The 27983-nt window shown below is 41.7% G+C and overlaps 1 protein-coding gene across 1 annotated transcript in view; it reads left to right on the top strand.

The window, feature by feature from the left end:
* The window catches only part of LAMA1 (laminin subunit alpha 1), a 357026-nt gene that overhangs the window by 184684 nt on the left and 144359 nt on the right, over nt 1-27983 (top strand). Inside the window, 7 exon segments of the mRNA XM_030213227.1 lie at nt 10179-10364; nt 13978-14105; nt 17772-17823; nt 17825-17893; nt 20312-20364; nt 20366-20450; nt 21635-21756. Of these exon segments, the coding sequence (XP_030069087.1) occupies nt 10179-10364; nt 13978-14105; nt 17772-17823; nt 17825-17893; nt 20312-20364; nt 20366-20450; nt 21635-21756 (695 nt within the window).

Raw genomic sequence — 27983 nt, 5'->3', positions numbered from 1 at the left:
CACAATATATCATTAAGGGGCAGACTCTGTTCAAGGGCAGTATTTTAACTTACTTTAGTAAAGATTTTTTAAAGACCTTTCCAACTTTGACTGTGTCTACCTCCACGATTTCTTTTCTTCAGGACTTAGCAGGTCTTTCCTTATTAGCTTCAGTGCTGGTGTAAACCAGTAGCAGGTCTCTCCTGAGCTCCTCACTTTTACCGTCTTTTTTTGGTGCTACTTGATCTAAGGCATTTGTTAGAGTTTGTCCATTGATCGACTATGCAGTCTATATCGACTGATAATTTATCTTCCAGACAAGCTTTGAGATTGCCAGTTCAAATTTGGACCTTGTTTGCAGTGTGTTGACTTCTTTTTCTTTTTTTCACTCTGTCTTTCATTGAGAATTCAAACATTACTAAACCGTGGTCAGACCATGCAATTTCTTGGACGACCGGTGATACGCTCATGAACCGAAATAATGTTGATGGTATATATACTAGGTCCAACATATTGTCCTGCTGTGTGGTTGGGGTCTTTCACAATTTGTCTAAATTGAAATTGTTCTAATATTAGCTTCCATGCCCTTTGTTGTGGGAACAACTCATCTACAGGTAATTCACCTGGTACATCAAAGTTGCCTAAAATGCATACTTTCTGGAGATCAATTGGTAATGTGGATAGAAAGTCTAAGAATGGTGATCAGTCAGTGGTTATTTTTCCTGGAGGAAAATAAACTAAGCAAAAGGCTATGAGTGTGCATTCTATAACTAGGAATTCTGCAAACTCGGATGATTCTGCACATAGCATTTTGAGTGACAGCGTCTTTTTATAAAATACTACTCCCCCTTGCTTGTAAGATCTGCATTACCATTACCATTTATATTCCTTAGGGCAACATTGTCTGACTACCACTAGGATTGACTTTAAAAGCCGTGATTCTGTAACACGTGAGCAATGAGGTTGTGTATCAGTATAATCTTAAGATCTTGCATTTAGTAGGCCTACTTTCAGGTTAGAAGTTTTGTCTATATGAACGTGCATATTTTTCAGAGGTGGCATAACACCGGAAGGTTTTCTTTGAAATGTACATAGGTTAACGAGGGGGTCCGTGTTGACCTCTGTTCGAGATTACCTCAGTTGGCCTGTACAAACATATCTTAAGATGTAGATTGAACGTTACATATATAGTATGAAAGGTTTCATTAAGCCATAGAGGAGAGGGGCAGCCAATGTACAGCATGATATCCTCCGCAGTGGGTAAATAGTCACCGCTATCTCTCATCACAGTTCCTTATCACTTTACAACAGCTGTCCTCAAAAATATCAGTAATTCATTTCCTAGTGTTTTTTTAATTCATACACAGATGACGGGATAAACTCAAGACATTTATCTCATTAATCCATTGGTGAAACAGTTCAACTGAAGAACGCTCTATTGATGGACGTCATTGGAGGACAGCATCTGTTCATAGATACAGTGTATCGAATAAATGATCCACTCTGACTTGGATCCAGGTTTCGCTTCCATAAGGTTCGTCAGGGGGTACCAGAGAGATAGAGAAGGTGGAGCAAGGAGAGATTTAAGAAATAGGAAAAAAAATGTAAATTTATGGTGGTATGAGAAGGAGGGCCCGGCAGGAGTTTGGAATGGGGGGGGGGGGGGGGGTCAAGGTTTCCTGACTTCCCACATAAGGGCCCGATTCAGAAATCAGATTAGGGTGGAAAATCCAAGGTGGAGTGAGATTGGAGTCTCTTTAAATTCAGAAGTCAGAGCAGGGTGGATATTCCGAGACGGAGGTGAGATTGATTGCCAATTGAACATCATATTCAGATTAAGAGTCTTATGCTGATTTTTATGCTTCAACACAGTTTGGCTGTGGAGTGCTTGTAGATTCTTTGAAAGCCCATTTGACTAATTAGCCACTTTGGGTCAGCTCACAATGGGTATGGGCATTCTCTTGCCATGCCTTGCTCTTTTGGAACACTTCACACGATTATCCGCACAGCATGCAGGGCTTGCAGGAGTTTTGAAAACCCAAATAGGTGCACTGTTCTTTTTGAAGTATTCCATTTACTGATGTCCATCTCTGATATGCCTGTTGTCATTATGACAATGTTGTGTGTGTGTGAGACTTATTGTATGTTGCTATTTTTAATTTGTGTTGATTGAATTTTACCTGTCAATTGAAGGTAACCCACTATGAACTTTGGTGACTTGGGAAATAAATTAATTTATAAATAAACAAAAATATTTATAAACATATCCACGTGTAAATAGCAGCATTCAAACGTGTATACATCACATACACATGTAAGTACTGATGTCAGAAAGCTGCCATTTACACATGGATATCTACACCATGTAGAGATTTAAGGAGGTGTGGTTTAGGTGGGACTAAAAATCTACAAAGGGACCATTTATGTGTGTATTTGACCATATACATGTGAAAATGTCTTTATAGAATTGTCTCCTTTATGTGTAAAGAAGGCTTATTAAAATCACCCCCAAATGCATTACTTGGGCAACACATGTACAGCTGTCATACTAATAAAGTAATCTGCATATGTCTTCAATACACAGTTTATCCACTGTAATTCTCCAGTTCTTAGTTTTCCTTTCTTTTACCCAGGTTTCCAGTTTATGACCATTATTTTTATATCATTGCCATGGATGGCTCTCTACTTTCCTCCGTTTCTCAGCCATATTGTTAGATTCTTATATACAAAGTAGTTATCAGTCCATGAATACATCCCTGGCTGTATAATGGTATTTGAGCATTGTCTTCTCACTGTAGTTGACGCATAGCTTTTAGTAGTGAAGATGTATGAGAGGTATGATGACCAGAAATACTGTTGAATAGGCTTCATTGGTCAGTGTTGTCATTGGTCAGTGTTGTCTGTTGTCTAGCTTCCCAATAGGAGTGTTGTTTTGGGCTTCCAAGGAGACTGTGACAGCTCTGGAATATTTTTATTTTATTTGTTAAATTTGTATCCCACATTTTCCCACCTATTTGCAGGCTCAATGTGGCTTACATTATACCGTAGGCGTACGCCAAGCCAGTTATGAACAAATACAAAGTGGTATTATGGTAGAATAAGATACATGTTTTACAGACACATTTGGGAATCATAGAGAGGAGGGGTTGCAGTAGGTCCATTTCTAGCTTTAGGTAATTGTGTTGCAGGGTTCAGCCATTTAGGTTATGTCAATAAGGTATGCTTACAAAAAAAAAACAAAAAGTAAGACCAACACAAATCCAAAAACTTTTTTTAAAAATAATCTATTTATAATTTTTCATTTTACAAGGATCACTTGCAAACAGTAATACAGAGATGACTGTACATTAATACAATATTAGAAGAAAACAATCTCAACTAGATAAATAGATTATATACAATCTTTCTCTTTCTTAGACCACAAAATAAATAGGGAGAGTGAAACAAGACAAGGAGATTAATTAAACAACAGTAAACCAAGAAAACGTGGTATTAACCTGATTATCCCCAGTTATTTATCTGAATCATTATTCCACATTGATCATCTGGTTGTTTTCTTCAAACCCAAGATGGTGTATAGTCAATTAATTCCGTTGGAAACATACTTATTGTCCAATATTAGTGGAAATAATACACCTGATTTCATTTTTTCCCCCTTTTAAAACTAGAAATTATTTAACAATACAAACACTTGAATCTCTGATCCAATTCCCACTGATTAAAGTAATCCCAGTTTCACAGGCTTCACTCCTTTTGAATTAATATACTAAGAGGAGTCATTTCAGAGGAAAAAAAAACTTTAGGAGTCATACCCGGAACTCTGGGAAAATAGCAATCTCGATATTAATCATCTGGAATAATATTCATTTTGTTCAAATCTTTCTGGTCTATTAACATTTTCAAAATCTTAACCATTTCCTATTCCTGTAGAACTTCATTTGCTGTATCAATTTTTCATTCTCAAAGGAATCGATTAGATTATCCATGTGGCTCACTACTAAGATTATATATGAAGCAAAATTATTTACTACCATCGTTAGGTCCTGGCGCGCCTTCCAGATGATATTCAGTGTAACCTCCACGGGAGCCAAAAACTCCAAGCTGATAGCTCTTACGGGTTCAGCTGTAAACGACTTCCGTTTCAGCATATACTCCTAACTCATTCCTCCACTCCTTTGGACATGGTGGTTAAATGATTTGTGAGCGATGAAGTTGTTTCCAGGTTGAAGAGCATCGACGCTCCTTCGCTGACGCTAATCAAAGGACTCATCAACCCAGTCAACTGTGCGCAGCTCGTCGCGCAGCGGTCCCACACTTGCTGCACAAGGGACAAAACGCTGGCCATCGGCGGCTGACCCCCTATTGTCCCCTTCCTCTCAGTTAAGGTAACTGCAGATGCAAAGAGGAAATTTCAAGTAAACAAAGACAGAACTTCAGAGGACAGCTGGGCCATTGAGCGTACGAGCTTCAGGTCACCATCTTTCCACTCTCCCTGGTTTGGGACACTCTTTGTCTGGTTTCTCCTCAGAGGCCTGTCTGATATGGGTAACCCTTCAGCATTGCTCTGAGTCATTGAAACACGGAAGCCCCTCCACCACTACAAGGTGGTGTCCCTTCGGAGGGGCCAAAAACATTTTTAATAATTGCATAAGTATGAACACATTGGGACTCATTTTCGAAACAGAAAAACATCCAAAAAAGTCCAAAAAGCGGCAGATGGACGTTTTTGTTTTGCAAAAACACCTAAATCGCTATTTTTGAAACTGATTTTTAAGACGTTTTTCTATGCAGGTCGTCTGAATCTCAGGGGGTGTATTTTGAACAGGACTAGGGCGGGCTTATGAATTGGACATTTTTCTGCAATACTGAAACTTTCTAAAAACATCCAGGGCAAAAAAATTGAACTTTTTTAGCTAGACCTGTTTCAATAACAACTAAGGGGTCCTTTTACAAAGGTGCATTAAAAAATGGCCTGCGGTACTGTAGGTGCGGTTTTGGGTGCGCACATAATCATTTTTCAGTGCACCTGTAAAAAAGGCCTCTTTTTTCACAAAAATGGACGTGCGGCAAAATCAAAATTGCTGCACGTCCATTTTGGGTCTGAGACCTTACCGCCAGCCATAGACCTGGTGGTAAATAATTTCGGTGGTAAGGACCTGTGCTCGTCCGCTATGTGCGCCAGAAAATAAAAAATATTTTTCAGATGCGCGTATCGGACATGCACCAAAAATGAAATTACTGCAAGAGGTATGCGGTAGTCGGGCAGTAAGTCCATTGTGGCGTGTGCAGGCGCCTATGTGGCTTAGTAAAAGGGGCCTTAAATGACAAAAAGGTACCCAAACTGACCAATGGAGACATAAAGGCATGACCCACCTTAATGCCTCAGTGGTCACTGACCCCCTCCTACCCCCCTAAGAGATGAACGTGACAGTACATACTACTTACCAGTCTGTATGACAGCTGCAGATATAATGGCCATTCCTCTTAAAGCAGGAAGCAGGTCCCTAGAGTAGCCTAGTGGTTTGTGCAGTGGACTGTAGGGAAGGAAACCCAGGCCCATATCCCACTCTAAATGGTACATTTGTGGTGGAAACTGTGAGTGCCCCAAAACCCACAAAATACCTACTGAACCCACATATCGGTAATGCCTGCAGGTATAAGGACTATTGTAGTGGTATATAGTTGGGTACAGTACATTTTTTGCTATTGCTGGAGGGCTCACAATACAATATAAGTGAGTTATGATGTGATGTGTACCTGGGACTTTTTATGTTAAGTTCACTGCAGTGCCCCCTAGGCTGCTCCACTGCTCTACTGGGATATCCATGTAGCCAGTCTAGTGAGACTGCCGGCCCCCAGACATCCCAGTGGCTTGTTTTTGTGTGTTTTTTTCTCTTGAAAGTTTTTTATTTGAAAATGACCCTTAAAGAAACATGCACTGAGTACAAAAGTGTCTAATGTGGACGGTCATTTTCAATATGACGTCTAAGTCCATCTTTGGACGTTTTGCTCAAAATGTCTAGAATCTGAATAGCAAATATAGCCATTTTCTAAAGAGCAAAACATCTATCTTTTTTTTTTTTAATGGCCATTTGCTAGATGTTTTTGTGCTCTGTACGTTTATCTATTTGGTCCATTTTGAAAAAAAAAAAAAGTCCAAGTGAAATATGCAGAAAATCAAGCCAATGGGATGTAGGAGGAGCCAGCATTCTTTGTAGATTGGCCAAACAGACATTTCAGCAAAGCAGGGGGTACCCTAGGGGGCACTGCAGTGGACTTCACAGAAAAGCTTCTAGGTGCATTTCTCACCATTACTCCCTTATATTGTATAGTGAGCCCTCCAAAACCCACCAAACACCTACTGTACCCAACTGTACAACACACAATAGCCCTTATGGCTGCAGGTGTCACCTATATGTGGGTATAGTAGGTGTTTGGTGGATTTTGGAGAGCTCACACTTTTCATCACAAGTGTAACAGAGTGGATTATGGGCCTGAGCCCCCTTCTCCATAGTGCACTTCACTGTCCACTATAACATCTGAGCCTGTCATAGAGGCTGGTATGTTTCTTTTATATCTTTGGGAGGTGGAAGGGGGTCAGTGACCATTGGGGGAGTAATGTAGGGTCATTCCTTTTTTCCTCCAGTGGTCATCTGGTCATTTAGGGGACGTTTATGTGGCTTAGTTGTTATAACAGGTCTAGCTCAAAATGCCTTAATTTTAGTCCTGGACATTTTCATTTGTTCCATTATGGCTAAAAAACATCCAAGTCTTAAAAATGCCCAAATCCTGCCCTTAACAGGCCCCTGACACATTCTCTTAAGATTTGGATGCACTGCAGATGAATTGCATAGAAAAACGTTTTGGAAAATGGGTTTCAAAAATAGCGATTTAGACATTTTGGTGAAAATAAAAGTCCAAATGCTGCTTTATTCCACTTTCTAGACATTTTTCTATTTTGAAAATAAGCCCCCATAGGGTGATTTTTGAACCAAAAAGATAGACATTTTTCTGGTTAGAAAATGACCATGTTTGGCACTGGGTTTTCAGATGTTGTCAAAAATCAGATTTGGACATCATATTGAAAATGCCCCATATTACGTTCTAAAGCCCAGCATGACCATATTTCACCTCGCACCTGTATAAAATAGGTTACAAATAAGATTTATAAACAATAAATATTATATAGTTAATCTGTGTTGATCCACCTTTTTGCATATTTAAGAGATTTTTATAAATAGACACAAAAGCAGCCCCCTACCTTTCAAAAATTCATCCAACATAAACTGTCCAAAGATGCACCATAAGCTGTAATATAGAAAAGCAAATTACATAAAAAGTACTCTAACAAACCACATTAAACGTATTCAAATTAGTACAACAATCACTATCTTTACTGAAACTGCTTCCGTGAAGAACTTCCTCTTTTTAGAGTATAAATTGATCATATCCCTTTTAGCAAAACTAGACATATAAGGGTCGATATTCAAAGCAATTTATCCAGCCAGATGTGGCTCCTGGCCGGTTAACAGGCTTATTTTCGAAAGTGATCTTCCGACATAAATCGGGAGATGGCCGGCGATCTCTCAAAAGCGGCGAAATCGGTATAATTGAAAGCTGCTTTTTTGACACCATTGCCGCTTTCCCATCACCGAGCAGGCGAAAGTTCAAGGGGGCGAGTCGGCGGCATAGCGAAGGCGGGCATGGGCGTGGCTACCAGATGGCTACCAGATGGCCGGCTTTCGCAGATAATGGAAAAAAAAGCGTCGTTAATCAGATTTTACCGGGTTTACTTGGTCCTTTTATTTTCACGTTCAAGCCTCAAAAAGGTGCCCCATCTCACCAGATGACCTCCCCATACTCCCTCACTGATCACCAACCCCATCCCACACTAAAAAAATAAAAATGAAAACCTTTTTTGCCAGCCTGTATGCCAGCCTCAAATGTCATACCCAGCTCCCTGACAGCAGTATGTAAGTCCCTGGAGCAGTTTTTAATGGGTGCAGTGCACTTCAGGCAGGCAGACCCACGTCCATCCCCCCCCTACCTGTTACACTTGTGATGGTAAGTGTTGAGCCCTCCAACCCCCCCCCCCAAACCCACTGTACCCACATGTAGGTGCCCCCCTTCACCCATAAGGACTATGGTAGTGGTGTAGAGTTCTGGGGAGTGGGTTTTGGGGGGGGGGATTTGGGGGGCTCAGCACCCAAGGTAAGGGAGCTATGCACCTGGGAGCTATTTGTATGTTTTTTTTTAATTTTTAGAAGTGCCCCCTAGGGTGCCCGGTTGGTGTCCTGGCATGTCAGGGGGACCAGTGCACTACAAATGCTGGCTTCTCCCATGTCCAAATGCCTTGGAGTTCGCTGGGTTTGAGATGGCCGGCATTTTTTCCCATTATCGCTGAAAAACAAAACCGGCCATCTCAAACACGGCGAACTCTGGCATTTGGCCGGGCTAAACCGTATTATCGGAAAAAAAGATGGCCGGCCATCTTTTTTGATAATACGGTTACGGCCAGCTGTTGCGTCGCCGCCAAAATAGATCGCCGGCGACGTTCGATTATGCCCCTCTAAATCATCTGTTCAGGGCTCACTGCTAACTGTCAGCATCACTTAACTGGTTAGTGCCACTGAAAAAAAATGCTTAGCTCTGAACCAAAAAAATGGCTATTTTGGGGGCATTTCGGGGCAGAGTCGGCACATAGCTAGTTACGTGCTGATATTCAGCCAGGTGAACATCATAAATAGGACCACATAAAAGTCAGTCCTATTTATATGCAGTAACCCCCTAGTTGGTTAAGTGGTAAGTATCGCAGTTAACCAGCTGTGTGTTTGCTGGTTCTGGAAATCTGGAAATTCAATGCTGGTACTCGGACGTGGCCTGGCATTGAATTTCCGGGTTTAACACCAGTGGTGATCAGCAAAATGATGACCGCTGCCAGCTGAATATCAGGCCCCTAAATTTAATTCAAACACACTCCTTTCTATATTTTGCCTCTGATAAATATAGTACTGCTTCAAGTACATGAATAAGCCAAACCCTGAACATTAAAATGCACAACTAAATATTTGAAAAACATCTCAATTAAAAAATCAAACAAACAAACAAAAAACAAACAAACTTAAGGGCCCCTTTTACCAAGCAGTGGTAAAAGGGGCCCTTCAGTGGTGTCGGTACTTGGGTTTTGCATGTACCGAGGCCTGGAAAACCCACAGAGGCCCACCTTTTACCGCTGTCTGGAAAAAGGAAGGAGGCGGTAAGGGCTCCCGCACTACCCCGGTGCAAAAAAGAAAAAAAATCTGATTTGCTAGAAATGGTGTGCTTTGGGGGCAGGGGTTTATGCCGGATTGGAATGCAACAAGGTTTTGTAAAAGGGGCCCAAAGGACAAGTTTAAATATATCTGTTGAAGTTTAAAAACATTTGTTATAGTTTTAAACTATCAAAACTACTCACAAAAGCTCACACACTTTGCAATGCCGTCACTGTCTGCAGTGAGTTACAAGAATTGCTCGTCGACTGCTTCTGTTTTAAAAGGGATTTCCTACACTGGAAAGAATGACAGTTGCCGGCATTTCTTTTACCAACTTCAGAGTGATAGCATTACAAGCTGTGTCAACCAAAACATGGCTTTGTCAAGTTATAGAATGTAATGTTTTTGTACAATTATTGAACATTAAAACAAATGGTGATCTTACCCTTTATTTTTTTTTGTTTTATTTATTTTTGTGTGCGTGTAATAATTGGCCTCTTTTTTTTCCCGGATAGTCCTAAGCTGTCCAAAATACTGGAATTCTTAACTTGGTATTCATTGAAACCCTGGAGTTTTGACAGTCCTTGCACTTTCAAATTGTATATACTGTTTTAGCAGAGTTGCCAATTTTCCTTCTTTCAGAAAATTATTGTTGGCCAAACATATTACCATTCTCTGCCTTGTCTTTCTTAAATATTAATGATTCCAGCATAGTGCAGGTTAAAAATATCTTCTTACCATTTTTATGGGGAGAAATAATACCTAGGGATTACAGATGGGATGTAAATGAGGACAAGTATTGTTTGAATTGCCTCATAACCTATGTGTGGCTACAAGCCTCTGATTTTATATGTATGTCTTGTGGGGGTTCTGATGTTGAAAGGGAAATAAACATTTTATAAATGGTATTACAGAAAGTTATTGTCTTACAATTTATCATTTGTACAGCTAATGGCCTATGGAGGAAAACTGAAATATGCTGTTGCATTTTATGCCTCAAATGGTTCTGGTGCTTCAGACTTTGAGCCACAGATTCTGATGAAAGGGGGTCACTTTGGTAAACTAGTGATCTACAGCGATATTCCTAGTCCAAGCAATGGAGTACAAAGTGAAGCTAAAATTGAAATGAGAGAGGTGAGTTTAAAAAATTGGATAAGGAAGTAGTTTCCTCCTGCAGGGTTTTTTTTTTGTAATTGGATTTTATTTTTTTGTGATTATACAATAAAATAATCAGAACGAGTAGTAATATATATTATGGCCTGAGCGTGGATCTCTTTCTTCCCTAGTGAATGCAGTTCAGATGGGTTGCAGAAATAATTCAGAAAAATGGGAGGATTGATAAGGCCTGATATTCAAAGTGATTTAAAGAAGGTCGGAGAGAATCCTGCCTGCTCAACTTGTGCTCAGGTGCCTGGCTGCTGATATTCAGTGTCACTTAACTGGCACTGAATATCCGCACTAACCGGCAATTTTGAAAAGTGGGCAGGAAAGGGGTGTTACCAGGGGGTGGAGTTGGGGATGAGTTGGGAGTTATATGAGTGACCACATAAAAGTCCAAACTTTGGTTGCTTAGCTACGCAGGTGCTGGCACTGAATATCAGCTGGCACCAGCATAACTTCAGAGTACCAGCCCATAGTTGCCTGTGTTCTTCTCGTCCTCTCCCCCTGCCTGAAGAACAGCTGTCCCCCTTCTTCCCTCCCTCAAGAACAGCACCCCTTCTTTCCTTCCTTCTTCCTTCCTCTTTTTCATGATGAGCAAGGCCTCGCTGGTAGCCCCCCCCCCACCCCTAGTAAGCCCCCCAGGCCTACAATTCCAGTCACTGAGAGTCTTCGAGGCAAGAGCATTGTCCAGCTGCTTCTGCTCATGCCGGCTCCAGCATCAAAATGGCTGCTGTTAACTGGGTAACTCCTGGCTCTGTACACACTCTGATTCTGGATTGCCCTGGCACTACCCAAGTACTCCTACCCAGATGAGTCCTGCTTAATATCAGTTCCTAACTTATTTAAGCTGCTCCCTTATAGTTCTGTTGCATGAGAGCAGTGATATTTGGCAGCGTCAGAAATTACTCTGAATCTGTGTAGTATTGACTATTTCTTGGCTGTCCATGGTGACCAAAGTGACTAGAATCATTACAGTGCCAGGTAAGTCCATGGGATCACCACAGATTGCCAAAAGTTAAGAGCAACTGTCACAGATGACTGTTATACACATGTGGAGTGTAATTCTATAAAGGGGCAGCCATTTTTAGCCAAGTAGTGGAAAAAAGCACAAAGGACCTTCAAAACTGAGTTGCTGTAGAAATGAGACTTTATTAAAAGACCCAACATGGTCCATGTTTTTTGGCAAAAGGCTTGTGTCAGGGACCTGGCAGATGTCCCCTTCATAAATGCCCTGTCAGTCCCTGAATGATTGGTGCCTGTTCCTCGACCTAGAGAAACGTCCTCAGAAGTTTTGAGAGAAAGGACATTTCTTTGGGTGGAGACACAGGCAACCAATCATTCAGGGACTGACAGGGCCTGCCTGAAGGGGACATCTGCCAGACCCCTGATGCAGGCCTTTTGCCAAAACACAAACCATATCGGGTCTTTTAAAAAAAGCCTCATTTCTACATCAACCCAGTCTTTTGAAGGTCCTTTGTGCTTTTTTTCCACTACTTGATTTGTTTCCCTGACTCACTCTCTTGTGTTTGCTGTAAGCTATTTTGCCACAATAAAAGCACCTATTGGAGCCTGTTCTATAAAGAACAGTAGGCCTCAACTTTTCTTCATAGAATACTAGCGTAACAGACAAAAAAAAGTGCCTATATTTTAGGTGTGATCACTTACACCAGCCATAGAGTTGGTGTAGATTCTCATACCTAGATTGTTAAAGAACGTGCGTACATTACAGTATTTTAACATGCTGTGAATTCCGTCCACACCGCACTCAAGTGAACCCCCACCTACAAAGTGACTATTGAATACTGGCACATACTTACAGAATGGCACATATCTTGAAATGGTCATTTACACATTTGTGTCAAAGGCACACATACATCTCTTGAATACCGATATTACACGCATTCTTGCTACCTAAATCTAGATAGCTTCTATAGAAGTACCCCCTTGTGTAAACCAGTTAAATTCCAGTGTGCACTTCTTTTATTATGGTTGCTTCCGGACTGGAGGACTTACGAGGTGGAAGCTGCCTCCAATAATTAGAAACATTTCTGATACATTTATATATGATGCCTGTGGTACTTTCTGAGTATTCCTGAAGTATTGCAGAATATATAGCAAGTAGTTTATGTGCTCAGGAGAGAAGCACACTTATTTTCATAGAAGGCCTACTCAGCTGCTAGATAACCAAATGTTTCAAAATGATAATTAAGTCTGCTGTTTGGAAAACAGCTAGATACAGCTAATCGGATTAATTTATCTGGATAAGTTTGGGATAGGTATCTTTTCGGCTGTACTTAAGCTGCTATATTTAACCAAATAGCTCTGGGAATCAGCATTCTTCTTACTGTTCCCAGATCTAGCCGGTTAAATTTAACCCATCAGTGAGTTATATCCCGATAGAATTTAAATGTTTCTCGGGGCTGGAAATTCAAATTTAGGGGCACAGTTATCCACATGAGCTACCATTAAGATGTGTTACTTTACCACTAACTCATGCTATGTTAGTACAGGTCCCATTTTAGGCTAGATTCTATATATCACACCTACAAAATCGGCGCAAAAAAATACGCCTAGGCATATTCTATAAAGTACACCTAAATTTAGTTGTACTTTATAGAATACACTTAAATTTCCACACAGTTTATAGAATACGCCAAGCGCCCATCTACACGACTAAATTAGTCGCGGGCAGTTCCACCAAGTAAAACTTTGTGTAAAAACTGATGTCTAAATTGAGTGCCGACCAGGTGTATCTATAACATGCACGTAGATTTTAAAATGCCCATGACCTGCCCATTCCATACCCATGGCCACGCCCCCTTTTCAACTATGTGACTTAGAATTTACGCTCATCACATTACAGTATATGCTTAGACAGTTGTGCCTGTAAATTATAATTAATGCCAATTAGTGTCAATAATTGCTTATAATTGGCAATTATCAGCGCTGATTGGCTCATTAATAAGTTGCACGCACAAAACCAGAATATAACTGGATTTGCGCACACAAACTTAAGTCATGCTATACAGAATCTGGGGGTTTATGCAATGAAACCTAGTTATCAATAACACAGGTTTAACAGTAAAGCAACCCATCTTAACAATAGCCCACTTTGATAACTTCTTTTATCTAATTAACTCCCTAATTAGCTGGATAAGTCATTGATTTTTTTACGTAAAGCTTTTGGAAAGATCATGTAAATTTAGAAATTTGCATGTGAATGATGTGTTCTGTGCTCATCGGCTGCACATACTGTAGCAAGAAATGTTTATCCACTCCTACCATAGCTGAGATTATATTCATCACCTTTCTGACTTCATGTGCAACTTTCTTTAAATTATTTCACACACTCATGGAACTGCAGGCTTCTAACACCCCCTGCATATTTCGTATGGTTGACCTTGTACTGTTTAATATTTTTACTGCTGTAATTGTCTATTGCCTGTGTTTGACTTATTCTTGAGTGAATTCTTTCAAAAAGGTGTAAATAAGTCCTAATATATTAATAAATATATTCATTAATTCATTATACTCTTTCTCGTTTGTAGCACTGATTAAGCTTTTGTGGAATTGTTTTCTCTCCTAGCATTCCTGGAAATATTTTAACTCTAGGTCTGACCAGTCTGTTTCACATTCTGACTTCATGTCAGTTCTAAGCAATATTGACTACATCCTCATCAAGGCTTCTTATGGGCTAGGCCTACTACAAAGCAGGTAAAATATCATAGTTTCATGTCATTATTTGTAAATTGGAAATAGAACCATTAATAAATGTTCAGTGTATGTAAAGCTTCTATTTTTTTTTGTTTTGTTATGGCTGTGGCAACTTATGTGACATTTCACACACTCCATGGAACTGCAGGCTTCTAACATCCCCTGCATGTTTTGCATGTTAGCAGTCCTGATGCTTCTGGGCAAGGAAAAACACCAGCTTTAAGATGGCCTTATTTTTCCTGGAATAGCACAGCTTGGAAAGTTCAGTGCAAGCTGCATTATTTGATTTACATAATAATGAGGTGTTTTGGATATTATTTGCATATTTTGGCATCTCATTATGTAGCCTGCTATCATGTACTACTGCCAGAGCACCCCACTCTGGAAACCTCCACACTTTTTGAATCCATTACTATGAGCTAAATGCTGGTGTCTGTTTTTCCTAATGGTTTTACAATCTTAGGACTACTGCAACCTAGGCCTGTTACAAGTTCCAGTGCCAGGTCAGATTTGCTTTCTCTTAGTTCAATGTTACTAATCACAAATCCCTTCCAGTATTAGTATAACTGTGGGGTTTTCCCTTCAACCGGCATTAAACCACTGTGCTTACAGCATTAGAATAGCTGTGAGGTTTTTCTTTCAACTGGCCCTCTCCCTCTGTACTACAATCTAACAGGACAATTCTCTGTAGTCCCATTTCCTCCAGACTGCCATATAATATTTAAATTGCCTCTCCTTTTATCTCACAATGCAGGAGAAGGAGAACAAACATACACAACCATCTGGGAACTCACTGTGAATCCTGGAGCTACTCTGGGTTCCTAACTTCCTACAGCTGAGGATTCTGCCCTTTCCCCCTGTGGTGTAACTCTTCTGCCCTAGAGCACCAGGCTGGTTCTCAGCCTCAGGGAATTCTGCTCCTATGTTCTGTGACCTATGGAAGTATGACCCCCACCCGCTAATCTGAAGGCTGAGGATTCCTGTTACAGAGAAATGCCTTCAACATTTTCCCAGTGTCACGTTTGTGACCATTTCCTTGTCTGTGCTCACCTCGCCTTCTGGTGGCCAGAACCGGTGGCTGCTATGAACTGTCACACGTTCCAGACTTCAGCCCAGTCCGGTCTGGATCTTCCAGGCCGCCAGACTTGCTTTTCTTGTTTGTGCCTGAACAGCACCCGTAGCTGCCTTGTGATTCCTGCATCTGTACTTCAGCTGCTGATGGGCTTTATTAACCACCTGGAAACTTCTATGTTTGCCTTTGCATCGTCTAAGGTCCCTGGTATGTTGGTGTGCTCTGTGCACTTCTGCCTTGTCCAGTTTCTTGTCTGAGTTCCTTGTCTGATTCTAGTTCGTCTGTGTTAGTTTAGCTTATTTCTTAGTCTTGTTTCTGGTTTGTATTCTTGGTCTAGTTTCTGTTTGTCTGTTGTCTCTTGCTTAGTGGCTGCTCTGCAGCTTTCAGTCCTGTCTCTTTTCTGTCAGTGTTTGTACCCTGTTTCAGTGGCTGCTCGTCAGCTTTCAGTTCCTGTCCTTTAGCTTGTCCATTCCTGCTTTGTGTAGTTTTGTCTGTCTGTGAGTCCTAGCCCAGCTTCCTGCCTTGCTGCCCATGTACATTCCTTTCCCCTCTGACCCTCAGTCTCTGTTCAGCCTAGTTGGTATTCAGTTCCTGCCCTGTCCAGTAAGTCCTGCCAGCCGCCTGCACCCAGGGGCTCAACTCCTGAGGAACGGCGGTCAAGTGCAGGTGAAGTCTAGCTGTTCCTGTCCAGAGTTCTGCCTTGTCTCTGGTGTGGGTGGTTTTTGCCTGCCACTGCTGCTCCATGGCAGTAGCCCAAGGGCTCAAGAAACTAGTTTCTGCCTTGAAAATGTGACACCCAGGTCTTCACCCTTTACTATGGAGAGTTTACCTCCCACGCCAGACCTGGATGCTGGTTTACTAGAGCTGAGGTTTCCCATGTTTCATAGTCTTGGAGAGCCCTACCTTAGAAGTGGGAAGAAATGCACTGGTGTCTAGCCCTCGATGTTAGGAAACGCACTCTTTTCTCTAACCTTTGGAGTACTATCTCTTCCCCTAGATATTTCCTATAATTCCCTTCTCTCTCCAAGAGAGCAGTGCTAATTAAAACACTTGGAGGCTTGATGACTCATCAATTTTCCTGGGCTTCCCTTAGCACAGCTCAAGGAGGTTGAGGAAAACAGGAGACGGGGTGTTCCTTTAGTCTATTACATGGGCTGAAGCCAATAGGCGGAGGTTGCCACCATTTTAGTTCACCCAAAACAATAGCAAGTACTATTGAGGCATTGTTGATATATTTGTGTTAGATTTTACTTGGTATGACCTGGTAGTCAGAAAGCCTTGAACCAGTCAAGTACATTTCCACCAATTCCAAAATGTTCTAGAAGTCGAAGAAGTATACTATGGTTAACCATATCGAATGCACTTGACATGTTGAATTGGAGTAGTAGTATGCTACTTAATGCAAGTGACCACTGGCCTAGTGGTTAGGATGGTGGACTCAGGAACTGAGTTCAATTCCCACTTCAGGCAAGGCCACTCCTTGTGACTCTGGGCAGTCACTTAACCCTCCAATACGCATTGAGCCTGCCATGAGTGGGAAAGCGCGAGGGGTACAAATGTAACAAAAAATAAAAAAAAATTAAGAAGTAAATATTGTGCATTATTCCCTTAACACACATTAGTAACTACACTCCATAGGCTTAGATCAGGAACCTTTGTGGAGCATTCACATAGGCACCCTGTTATATACTCAAGCCCTTATGGAAATTTTTTTATTGCAATATTGGCTGAAATGTCTTTGAAGAAATTTAAGATGTTACTTAAAAACACTTTTTTTTAATAGCTTTTGGAACATCAGATCACTATGGATGGGCGGGTTCATCAGGACATTCCTGCAATGTCAAAACTTGTATTAGAGTTTAAGTTTATTTTAGTTGTTTTACCCACCCTGTTTACTAAGCCACGCGCTAATGCCGACACACCCCACTCACTTTTTTTTTCATATTTTTATTGAAGGTTTTTCAAAACACACAACATAAAGAAAACACAAAAGCAAACAAACAATATTCACCTTTGAGTGGGCTGTGTTGGCATTGCTGCCGCGGTAACTGGTGACAGCGGCTTAGTAAACAGGGGGATTACTTTGTTCATTTTTTTGATTAATGTAAGTAGTCAAATTTTGTGGTGAATGATCTGTGAGGATGCATTAGTGTCTTTTCTTTCACAATTATGGAGTTTGTTTGCTTTCAGATTATTTTACTGTAGACTGCAATGACTTATTTTAAGCCTGGTGGTATATTAAATTTTAATAAATGATCAACGATAAATTGTATAAAACAATTCTTGTGAATGAATGACACATAACAAACGCTGAAAATGAGCATTTGTGTTTTCTCATGCTGTATGTGCAATGTGAAAATGAAATTTTTCCTCTGAGCAGACCTTTTTATGTACTTAAAATAGGTTTCATTGCATTCTCTTTAGCAAATAACATATCTTTATTTGCATATCTGTAAGCTCCTCCTCAACTGAACATGTTCTAACTCAATGACAAACCAAATGACTTTTAGAAACAAGATGAGTTGTAAATCTCACAAAGAAACTCTTGAGAGCATTGATCACTACTAATTATGTACCTTTTTTTAAATATAAAGAATCTCAAATATCTCACTGGAGATTGCAGTTGAAGCGGAGGAAATACATTCTGAGAGGAGAAGCAGCACATCACATAGAAATGTGTGACTGTCCTTCAGGCTACTCTGGATTTTCATGCCAGGTATGAAGCTATATTGAAAATAAAAGGCCTAAATGTTGGGGAAGGTGATATTCAAACAATTTTACATGGTTAAGTAAATATAATCTGGGTAATTTGGGGGGGGGGGATTGAAATTGCCCTCCCCCTCTGTGGGTAAACAGCCATGAACATTTGCTTGCGCTGAAAAGGAGTGCCTCTGGGGTGAGGGGAGACGGTTAACTATGTACAGGGTTTCATTTTGAAATTTTTGTGTTGTTTGAATCACAGACTTTGGCACTGCTGCAGAGCAGAAGCAAAAATTTGTATGTATTAACATCCCTGTGGTGTGACCAGTTTCCTTTGAAAATTCGTTTGCAGGTCTCATCCAGAGTTTCAGAACCTCCCATTAAGGGGCCCTGTTTGCTAAGCTGCATTGGCTGTTAATGCAGCAGTTAATGCCCTCTAGCAGTTAATGACACCTTAGCAGTTAGGGAGATAAGACACTAACATGTAATGCCAATTATCTGGGTAAATAGCATGCATGTATGGCACATGCACATATTAAATACCAAAATTCTGCCTAGGTGCTTTTCTATGAATACCATATATCTTATGGGACATATACACATAGGTGGAGGAGGTCTGGGTGGACCGTGGGCGGGCTCACACATATACACGAGTAACTTGTATAATGCTATTAAGTTATGTGTATATTGCCAGCATTTTGGCACAAGCTCTCTCACCAGCTCTGTGGTTGGTATAAGTGCTTATGCCCAAATTATACATGTGTATCTAACTTCTACATGTCTTATAAAGGAAACTTGGATTTACTTTCCTTTACAGAATAGGTGCCCTGCTTAGATTGCACCCCCTAAATGCACAATATTTCCATGTTAACAGCTAATGCAGAGTGGGAAGAGAATAGTTGGCAAAGGGACAGGACTGTGGGCAAGTTACTGTACATTAACTGTTATGTGACCGGTAACACAGTGCATTTAACACTACCTGGATAGCAGAGCCATAGCTAGGTGGGTCGCCAGGGGAACGGCTGCTCCCCCAAAGGACATGACCGTGCCTATTTTTCACACGATCTTTCTCATTTAAAATATACGCTGGAGCCATTGGCAGGTCCGCTCTCCACTCCCCCTGCACCCTCAACTTGGCTTCGCTACTGCTGGATAGGTGTGCCTATCTGTAGCATTTTATCTGTGTCCATTTGGCGTGTTCATTTAGTAGCCTAGTCATGTTTTGGATATATGGTTGTTTTGGACAAGACTAGGAGGGGGCAAAAAGATACATAAGCATTCTTCATTTCAGAAAGGGAATAATGTTGGAATTACACCTGCTCCTGGTTATAGACAGTTGCTTGTTTTGTGCAGCGCCCCACTGGAGATTAGGGTGATAGGCTCTTAATTCCCTCCCCCTCCCTCCCTGTGATACGGGTGCTGGGACAGCTTGGTGAAACAGATGTGCAGGTTTCAAACATTTATGTTGCGTGTTGACCTACCTGATATTTTAGATGTTGATCCTGCTGCATGTAACCAGTATATAAATATCCATTTCTGGATATATTTTAGAACATGGTCTACATCCGCAGATCATGTTCTAAAATAATAGCAGAACTTAAGACCTTCTGATCTTAATGTTCTCATTTCCAGTTTTGTACATTCTGTCTAAAATATACCTCATAATGTGCCAGAATTTTGTTTAAATTGTCATATTTTCTTATATGGGCCTGGTCTTATCTTACTTTCATGGACATTTTAAGCTAGCAAAAAATAACAGGGACTCTAGGAAAAAGGGTATAATCATTTTGTTATCCTTCCAAGCAGCTAGATTCAGAAAAGAAATTTCTACATAATTAGATCATCCGGCTCTTATATAGAATTCTTTCATAATATTAAAACATTTTTATTCAGGAAGTATGTTTGAATTTAGTATAGTGTTAATTAAACAGTTGAACATTAGACTACATTTTTTATTCTGTTAATTGCTCTGAATGTTAAGTGGATAGTGAGGTAGGAAATATTTTTATAGTTTTATATTGTAATTCCTGGTTATTGACCAGTATCTTATTCTGTAAACCGTTCTGAACTGGAAGGCTAGAGCAGGTGATATGTTTTGTTATTTGTTGTTATCATTATTATTATTATTATTATTATTATTATTATTAAATCTTTCTCTGAGTTAACTGAATGGGAAATTACTGGGAACAGTCCAAAAGTTAACACTGTTAATTTTCTCAGCACATGTGAATTATAAATTCTTAGCACACTTTGGTCAGTAGGGGCCAAAATGTTTTCTCTGATGTGTCTAAAACTGAAAGCTTGAACAACTAGGTCACAATTATTAGTGAACACTTAAGAGGGTATTTCTGCATGTGTGAAGAAAATTATGCTGTCTAGCTGTCTAATTTGGTAGTTGATTTCAACCCTTTTAAGACATTGTCTCCATGTACAGGACTGTGCAGTTGGTTATTACAGAGAATACCCATCAGAACCTAATGCCAAAGGAGCACACACCCATCATTGCACCTTGTGTACCATGCCAGTGCAACAATCATAGTGAAACTTGTGATCCTGAAACTGGGAAATGCCAGGTACGTCAGCCCTGCTGTGCTACTCCTCCTTTTGAGTTTTAGTAGTGATGTGGTGTGATCAGTTTGTGGTGTGAAGGGTAAAGCAAACAAAGAACAAAAACTAAACTCTTGGATTACAATTCAGAATTTTGTTATGAGAATGTATCAAGGTTTAAATACGAGACATTTCTGAATGTCCAGTGGATGGACAGATTTAGAGGATAAATGCATGATTCTGTAAGAAACAGTCCAAATACTGTGATGAATGATCATTAGTTACAAGACTTTAAAAATAGAGACTGGTAAGAGCTGCACATTCACTTGGCATCCAAGGACTAGAGCTGTTACCATTGATATGGTAGACCCTGCTTGGTGGCTGAGACTTGGAGCAGACTAGAAGACTTTTTGATTTCTCTTCCTGCCCTTACTTTCTAAAATGCTGGACTTACTAGTTCGTGGCATGTAGAGAACTGTTGTGAGATAAAACGCATTGATTATTTTCAGTGCCTCCCTGCATATTAGGCTTGCATAGTTGCATATTTAGACTGACCCAAATATGTGGTGTGGCCAAGGTCCACTTTTGGGGGTGTGCAACCCATGTGGCTATACAGGCTGTAGAGGGATTCCATGCTAGACACACTCACCTGCTAGCACCCTTTCGGAACCAATATCCAATCTAATGGGGTGGAAGTGGCCACACAGATGCAGAATGTGGTACTTGCTGAGGAACGTGAGAAGCTTACGCAGCACTAGGGCTGTATTGCATAGCTACCTCCATTCTGTGCTGCCACTCTTGCTGCTTATAAGTGTTGGTGTCAGGGGCTTGCAAGGAGGGTGAGCCACTGCTGGAAAGGCTTGGGCAATATCTCCACTCCACATACTCTCTCTCCCTGTCCCCTCTTTTTCTCTTTCTCTCTATTTCTGACCTGGGAAGAGAGAGTGAGAGAGCACCAGTTTGTTTTCACACTGCTGGCCCTGGATGTGGTGTCCCTCTCTCCACCAGTTTGGTGCCTATGGTGGCTGTGCTTCATATCAGCCCCTTGCAATGATTCCTGGGCCCCACATAGGGGCCCACAATTCCCACCATAAGGCCATAGACAAAATCATAACACTATTCACATAAACAAAAGAGAATCAGTACCAACATGCATTTACTTTATTTTTCTTATGTTTCTTAGTAATCCCTCTTTTTGTTCTTTTTCTAGAACTGCCGAGATAATACAGGGGGTGATAACTGCAATGTGTGTGCCTCTGGATACTATGGAAAAGTAACTGGGTCGATCAATGACTGCTCTCTTTGTTCATGTCCCAAAGCCAACACCAAAAGGTAACAGGGTGATCTTAACACAGATATGCCATCTTTTCCACATGGATTGCTCTAAGGTCTGTGACTTTGACATGTGTGGCTGCTAATCTGTCGCTGGAGAGAGAGGAATGCAAGCCTAGAGGTTCTGAGCAGGGAGGCTGAGAAACCAAGGAAGCCAGGGTCTTTGCTGCTGCTTGTGACTTTGGGCAAGTCACTTCACCTCCATTGCTTAAAATTAGATTGTAAGCACACTTGAACAGAGAAATACCTTGTGACAAGGCAAGGCTTATATGAACTATGCTATGTCTTGAAAAATCGCTATGCTACAATAACATTCAGCATCTACATCCTGCCTTTCCCTCAAGGCAAGTAGATAGTGAAATTTGTTCAGGGGAAGCAAGGAAGAATGTTGGTTCTGTGACTTTCGGTGCCTGGATTTGAATTGCGGTGCTCCAGAAAGGCATTCTGTAGAGGAGATGTTCTGTTTCACAGACATTTTTCCTTGAAACAGATTCGTTAGTGGTGATTCAGTATTTCACGGTCTATCTCCATTTAATGATGTCAATTAGATTGGTATCAGTCCTTATTGACCAAAGTAACAATATTCATATTTCAAAACTGAGCAGTTTCCGTATTTTGTAATAATGATTACTACAATAATTAAGGAATATTTGTTTAATTGTAATTTCTGAATCTCAAGCAATTATGAGATTAGTTGAGGAACTGTTTATAAAATCACTGGAGAAACAAAGGTGGGAAATCCAAACTAAAAAGGGACATGTGATTTAGGAAAAAATAAAAGGAATTAGAAAATGAAACATCTTTAATGTCAGGGCAGAGGTTCAGAGAGGCCCTAAGGACTATATAGTTGGGTTAAGGGGGCTTGGTTTAGAGAGGTCAGGGCTTCACAATTACTCTTTGGGCGACTATAGAGAGAATATTGGGGACAGAAGGAGAGGGGAAGGAGAGCCCAAGAGATGAGCAACCAGTCATGACTTACCTTTTTCATAAATTACAAATGTTTATCATGGTGGGTGATGGAACTTACAGGCTACAAAGGCAATTTTGTAACTGTGGCCACAATGGTGGCAGCCTGTTCTATAGTGGAATCAAGTCACCAAAGTTCTGTTACTTAATACTAGCATAACTCGATGTCAGTGCACCTAATACTTAGGCACCCGCAGTAACTGTGTGTGTCTAAATGTAGCAGGGTTAATTTACTGTATTCTCTGAGTTACATATGTAAATGAAAGCCCCACTTCTGTCCCACACCCGCTCCACTCCAAAGAACTTAAAAGCATAGCCATACTGGGTTAGACCAATGGTCCATCTAACCCAGTATCCTATTTCCAACAGTGGCCAAGCCAGATCACAAGTACCTGGCAGAAACCCAAATAATGGCAACTACCAATCTGAGGGCAAGCAATGGCTTCCCCCATGTCTACCCCAATAATAGACTACGGACTTCCCTCTAGGAACTTGTCCAAACCTTTTTCAAACCCAGATATGCTGCTGCTGTTACCACATCCTCTGACAAAGAGCTCTAGAGCTTAACTATTCTTTGAGTGGAAAAATAACTACATAAGTGTTGCCATACTGGGACAGACCGAAGGTCCATCATGCCCAGCATCCTGTTTCCAACAGTGGCCAATCCAGGTCACAAGTACCTGGCAAGATCCAAAATCAGATCAATACATTTTATGCTGCTTATTCTAGAAATAAGCAGTGGATTTTCCCCAAGTCCATTTTATGTTTAACAATTTTATTGATGACCACACCAAAAGTACAAAGCCACCGGAACATGTCATTCTCGAAACATTGTATATAACTCAGTGGAACATCACTTAAAACAAGTATCAGTACATACAGCCATCAAATTTTGTCATATAACATTGTCCCTCCCTCCCCCCAACCCCTATTCTGTATTATTTAATAATAAAAGAAGAAGCTATTGTATTGATATTACAGTCAATTGCAAATATAATCAATAAACATTTACCTGATACAACTCTTTGTCTGTTTTTTTCCGTTTTGGTTTCTATCATAATCTAATCTAGAATGACATCAAAGGTTTCATTAAATGTTCCTTTCCCCCCCTTCCCCCCCCCACCCCTCCCTCCCTGTACCTATACCATGTAATTCTATATCAGCGTTAACCATGTAACATATAAGCCATTTATCTTCCCTACCTTCCTCTCCCATGAGTGTGTTCACCAATCCAAGTCCATTTAAATAAGTTCCTCCTATTTGTTTTAAAAATATTTCCATGTAACTTTCTTGAGTGTCCCCCTAGTGTGTGTACTTTTGGAATGAGTAAAAATTGATTCACTTCTACTCATTCAGGATTTTGTAGATCTCAATCTTATCTCCCCTCATCCGTCTCTTTTCCAAGCTGAAGCGCCTTAACCTCTTTACCCTTTCCTCATATGAGAATACCCTTTATCATTTTGGTCACTCTTTTTTGAACCTTTTCTAATTCTATTTTGAGATACAGCGACTAGAACTGAATGCAATACTCAAGGTGAGGTCGCATCATGGAGCGATACAGAGGCAACTTAATTTTCATATTCTCTTTTAGCCTTCTTTATTAATGCTTTGCATCTGACTTGCCAGTGCTTATGTTGCTTCTTATTTTCTTCATTTGGGTCCTTTTCCCATTCTTTGAAGGCCGTTCTTTTCACTGAAATAGCCTCTTCACTTCACTTTCTAACCATTATCCTGTCGTTTTCTCTTCTTTCCACCTTTGCACATTCGTGGAATGCATTTGGTCTGCGCTTCCAAGAGGGTATTTTTGAACAATGTCCACGCCAATCCTTTAGTTTCTTTTTAAACCATTTTCCTCATTTTATTATAGTTGCCTTTTCAAAAATTAAATGCATCTACAGTAGGTTTTATTTGTGGCTTCATTCCAGATAGTAGCTCAAACTTGACTGTGTTATGATCACTGTTTCCCAGGAGACCCAACACTGTTACATTTCGTACTATGCTCTGTATGCCACCAAGGACTAGATCTAAACTGGCTCCCCCTCTTGTCAGTTCCTGGATCAGTTGCTCCAAGAAGCAGTCATTTATTACATCTAGAAATTTTATCTCCCTGGTGCTCCCTGATATGACATTTATCCAGTCAATACTGGGGTAATTGAATCACCCATTATTATACTGTTGCCCAATTTGTAATCCCAATTACTATGTAAGCCGCATTGAACCTGCTTTGAGTGGGAAAGCGCGGGGTACAAATGTATAAATAAATTTGCCTGCTTTCCTAATTTCTGTAAACATTTCTTCATCAGTCTGTCTGTTCTGTCCCGGCAGACAGTGTACAGTCCTACAAAATACTTCTACCCTTCACACATGGAATTTTTATCCATAATGATTTAACGCTGCTATCTGTTTCATGTAGAATGTTTATTTTATTTTATTTGACTGAATTACCTCTTTAACATATGGTGCAACTCCACCCCCCCTTCCAATTTGATCCTCTCTATCATTGCAATACAATTTGTACCCTGTACACTATCCTGCTTATAATTGAACGAGAAAAACGCCCAAGTTCCGACCTAAATCGGGAGATGGGCGTTCTTCTCACAAAAACAAATAAAGCGGCATAATCGAAAGCCGAACTTTGGACGCTTTCAACTGCACTCCGTCGCGGATGCGGACAAAGTTGACGGGGGAGTGTCGGAGGCGTGGTGAAGGCGGAACTGGGGCGTGGTTATCACCCGAACAGAGATGGGCGCCCTTCGCCGATAATGGATGCGTTTGTAGCTAGAATTTAGGGCACTTTTCCTGGACCCTGTTTTTTGACGAATAAGGCCCCAAAAAGTGCCCTAAATGACCAGATGACCCCCAGAGGGAGTCGGGGATGACCTCCCCTGACTCCCCCAGTGGTCACTAACCCCCTCCCACCACAACAAATGATGTTTCACAACTTTTTACTTTCACCCTCAAATGTCATACCCTCCTCCCAAGCAGCAGTATGCAGGTCCCTGGAGCAGTTGTTAGGGGGTGCAGTGGACGTCAGGCAGGTGGACCCAGGCCCATCCCCCCCCTACCTGTTACAATTGTGCTGCTTAATGCTACTAGTCGTCCAACCCCCCCAAACCCCCTGTACCCACATGTAGGTGCCCCCCTTCACCGCTTAGGGCTATAGTACTGGTGTAGACTTGTGGGCAGTGGGTTTTGAGGGGGATTTGGGGGGCTCAACACCCAAGGGAAGGGTGCTGTGCACCTGGGAGCTCTTTACCTTTTTTTTTGTGTTTTTGTAAAAGTGCCCCCTAGGGTGCCCGGTTGGTGTCCTGGCATGTGAGGGGGACCAGTGCACTATGAATCCTGGCCCCTCCCATGAACAAATGCCTTGGATGTATTCGTTTTTGAGCTGGGCGATTTCATTTTCCATTATCGGTGAAAAGCAAAAACGCCCAGCTCACACCTTGGCGAATAAACCATGGGCGTCTATTTTGTTTTGGAACATACGGTTCACTCCGCCCCTTCACGGACCCGTTCTCGGAGATTAACGCCCATGGAGATAGGCGTTTCTGTTCGATTATGCCCCTCTATGTATACTACATGCAAATATTCACGTGTATATGCTATTCTAAACATTTTCACGTGTGACATACATAAATGGGAACACCTTGTTTATAGAATTGCCTTTATATGGCCCTTAAGATCTGTGAGAGACCCATATCATACATGGCTGTGGTCGGGAATGTGAGATGTTCTCAGGTGTAGCAATGTGCTAAAAATGACTGCTCTCTCTTTCTCTGCACATATCCAACAGACTGCTAAAATCTGTTGTTTCTCTCTCTATTAATAGTAAAACATGCCCGTTTCTGAGAGAAATGAAACGGGCACTAACAAGGTTGGCCCCCTCCCTCCCTCCCCCCCCACCCCTCTCATCCGAGTTCCAGGCTCCGCTCCCTTTCCTCTGAGTTGCAGGACCCGCTGCCTCTCCTCTGAGTTCCAGGACCCGCTCCCTCCCTCCCTCTCCTCCCCTCTGAGTTCCATGCCCCCCCTCCTCTGAGTTTCAGACTCTCGTGCCTCCCTTCCTCTCTCTCTTTCTCCCCTCCGAGTGCAAGCACGACCTGTCCTTGGCGTTCCTAAGTGCCGGCTCTAAATTAAAACTTGTTACCTCGTGGTCCGGCGGCAGCAGTGAAATCAAGCAGGCATGGCGCTTCAACGTGTGTTCCCTTCTGTCTCAGCTCTGCCTCTGGTCCCGCCCTCATTTCCTGTTTCTGGAAGGGCGGGACCAGAGGCAGAGCTGAGACAGAAGGGAATGCACGTTGAAGCGCCGTGCCTGCTCGCCTTCACTGCAGATGCCGGACCCCGAGGTAAGAATTTTTAAATTGTGGCCAGCACTTAGGAAGGCGAGGGGCAGGCGGAGGACAGGTCGTGCTTCACTCGGAGGGGAGAGAGAGAGAGAGGGAGGGAGGCGCGGGGGTCTGGAACTTGGAGGAGGGGGGGCATGGAACTTGGAGGGGAGGAGAGGGAGAGAGGGGGTTGGTCCTGCAACTCGAAGTGGAGGGGGATCATTCCTGCAACTCAAAGGGGAGGGGGGCCTGGAACTTGGAGGGGAGGAGAGAGAGGGAGGGAGGGAGGGAGGGAGGTAGGGGGCATGGAACTCGGAGTGGAGGGTGGCTGGAACTCTGAGGAGGGGATAGGAGAGGGCCTGGAACTTGGAGGGAGGACAGGGGGTGAGGGAGGACAGGGGGGAGGGTGAGGGAGGAGGAAGGGGCGATTCTCCCACGATTCTCACCTCACTTCCAACGTTCTGTGGCTGGCTGGTGCTGGCTTCTCTTCCCTCTCACTGATCCGCCCTCTGACGTCATTGCGAGGGCGGACCATTGGGAAGTGTGTTACGAACACAGGCATCCAGACATAGAACGTTGGAGGTGCAAATTATTATACAGGATATCACCACAATTTGTCCTTTCCTGTACACACTACTAAAACCCTTATCCACACTTTTATCACCTCTCGCTTAGACTATTGCAACTTGTTTCTCATAGGTCTCCCACTAAGCCTTCTCTCTCTCCTTAAATCTGGTCAAAATTCTGCTGCATGACTTATATTCCGCCAGTGTCACTGTGCTCATATTAGCCCTCTCCTCAAGTCACTTCACTGGCTCCCTATCCATTTCCGCATACAGTTCAAACTCCTCTTGTTGACTTAAAAGTGCATTGAATCTGCAGCTCCTCAGTACCTCTCCACTCTTATCTCTCCCTACCCTTGTCCCCGGCAACTCTGTT

Source organism: Microcaecilia unicolor, chromosome 1 (genome assembly GCF_901765095.1).
Source record: "Microcaecilia unicolor chromosome 1, aMicUni1.1, whole genome shotgun sequence".
NCBI classification, from domain to species: Eukaryota; Metazoa; Chordata; class Amphibia; order Gymnophiona; family Siphonopidae; genus Microcaecilia; species Microcaecilia unicolor.
The sequence above is the reverse complement of the archived record's forward strand: the minus strand, read 5'-3'. Positions and strand labels throughout refer to the sequence as shown.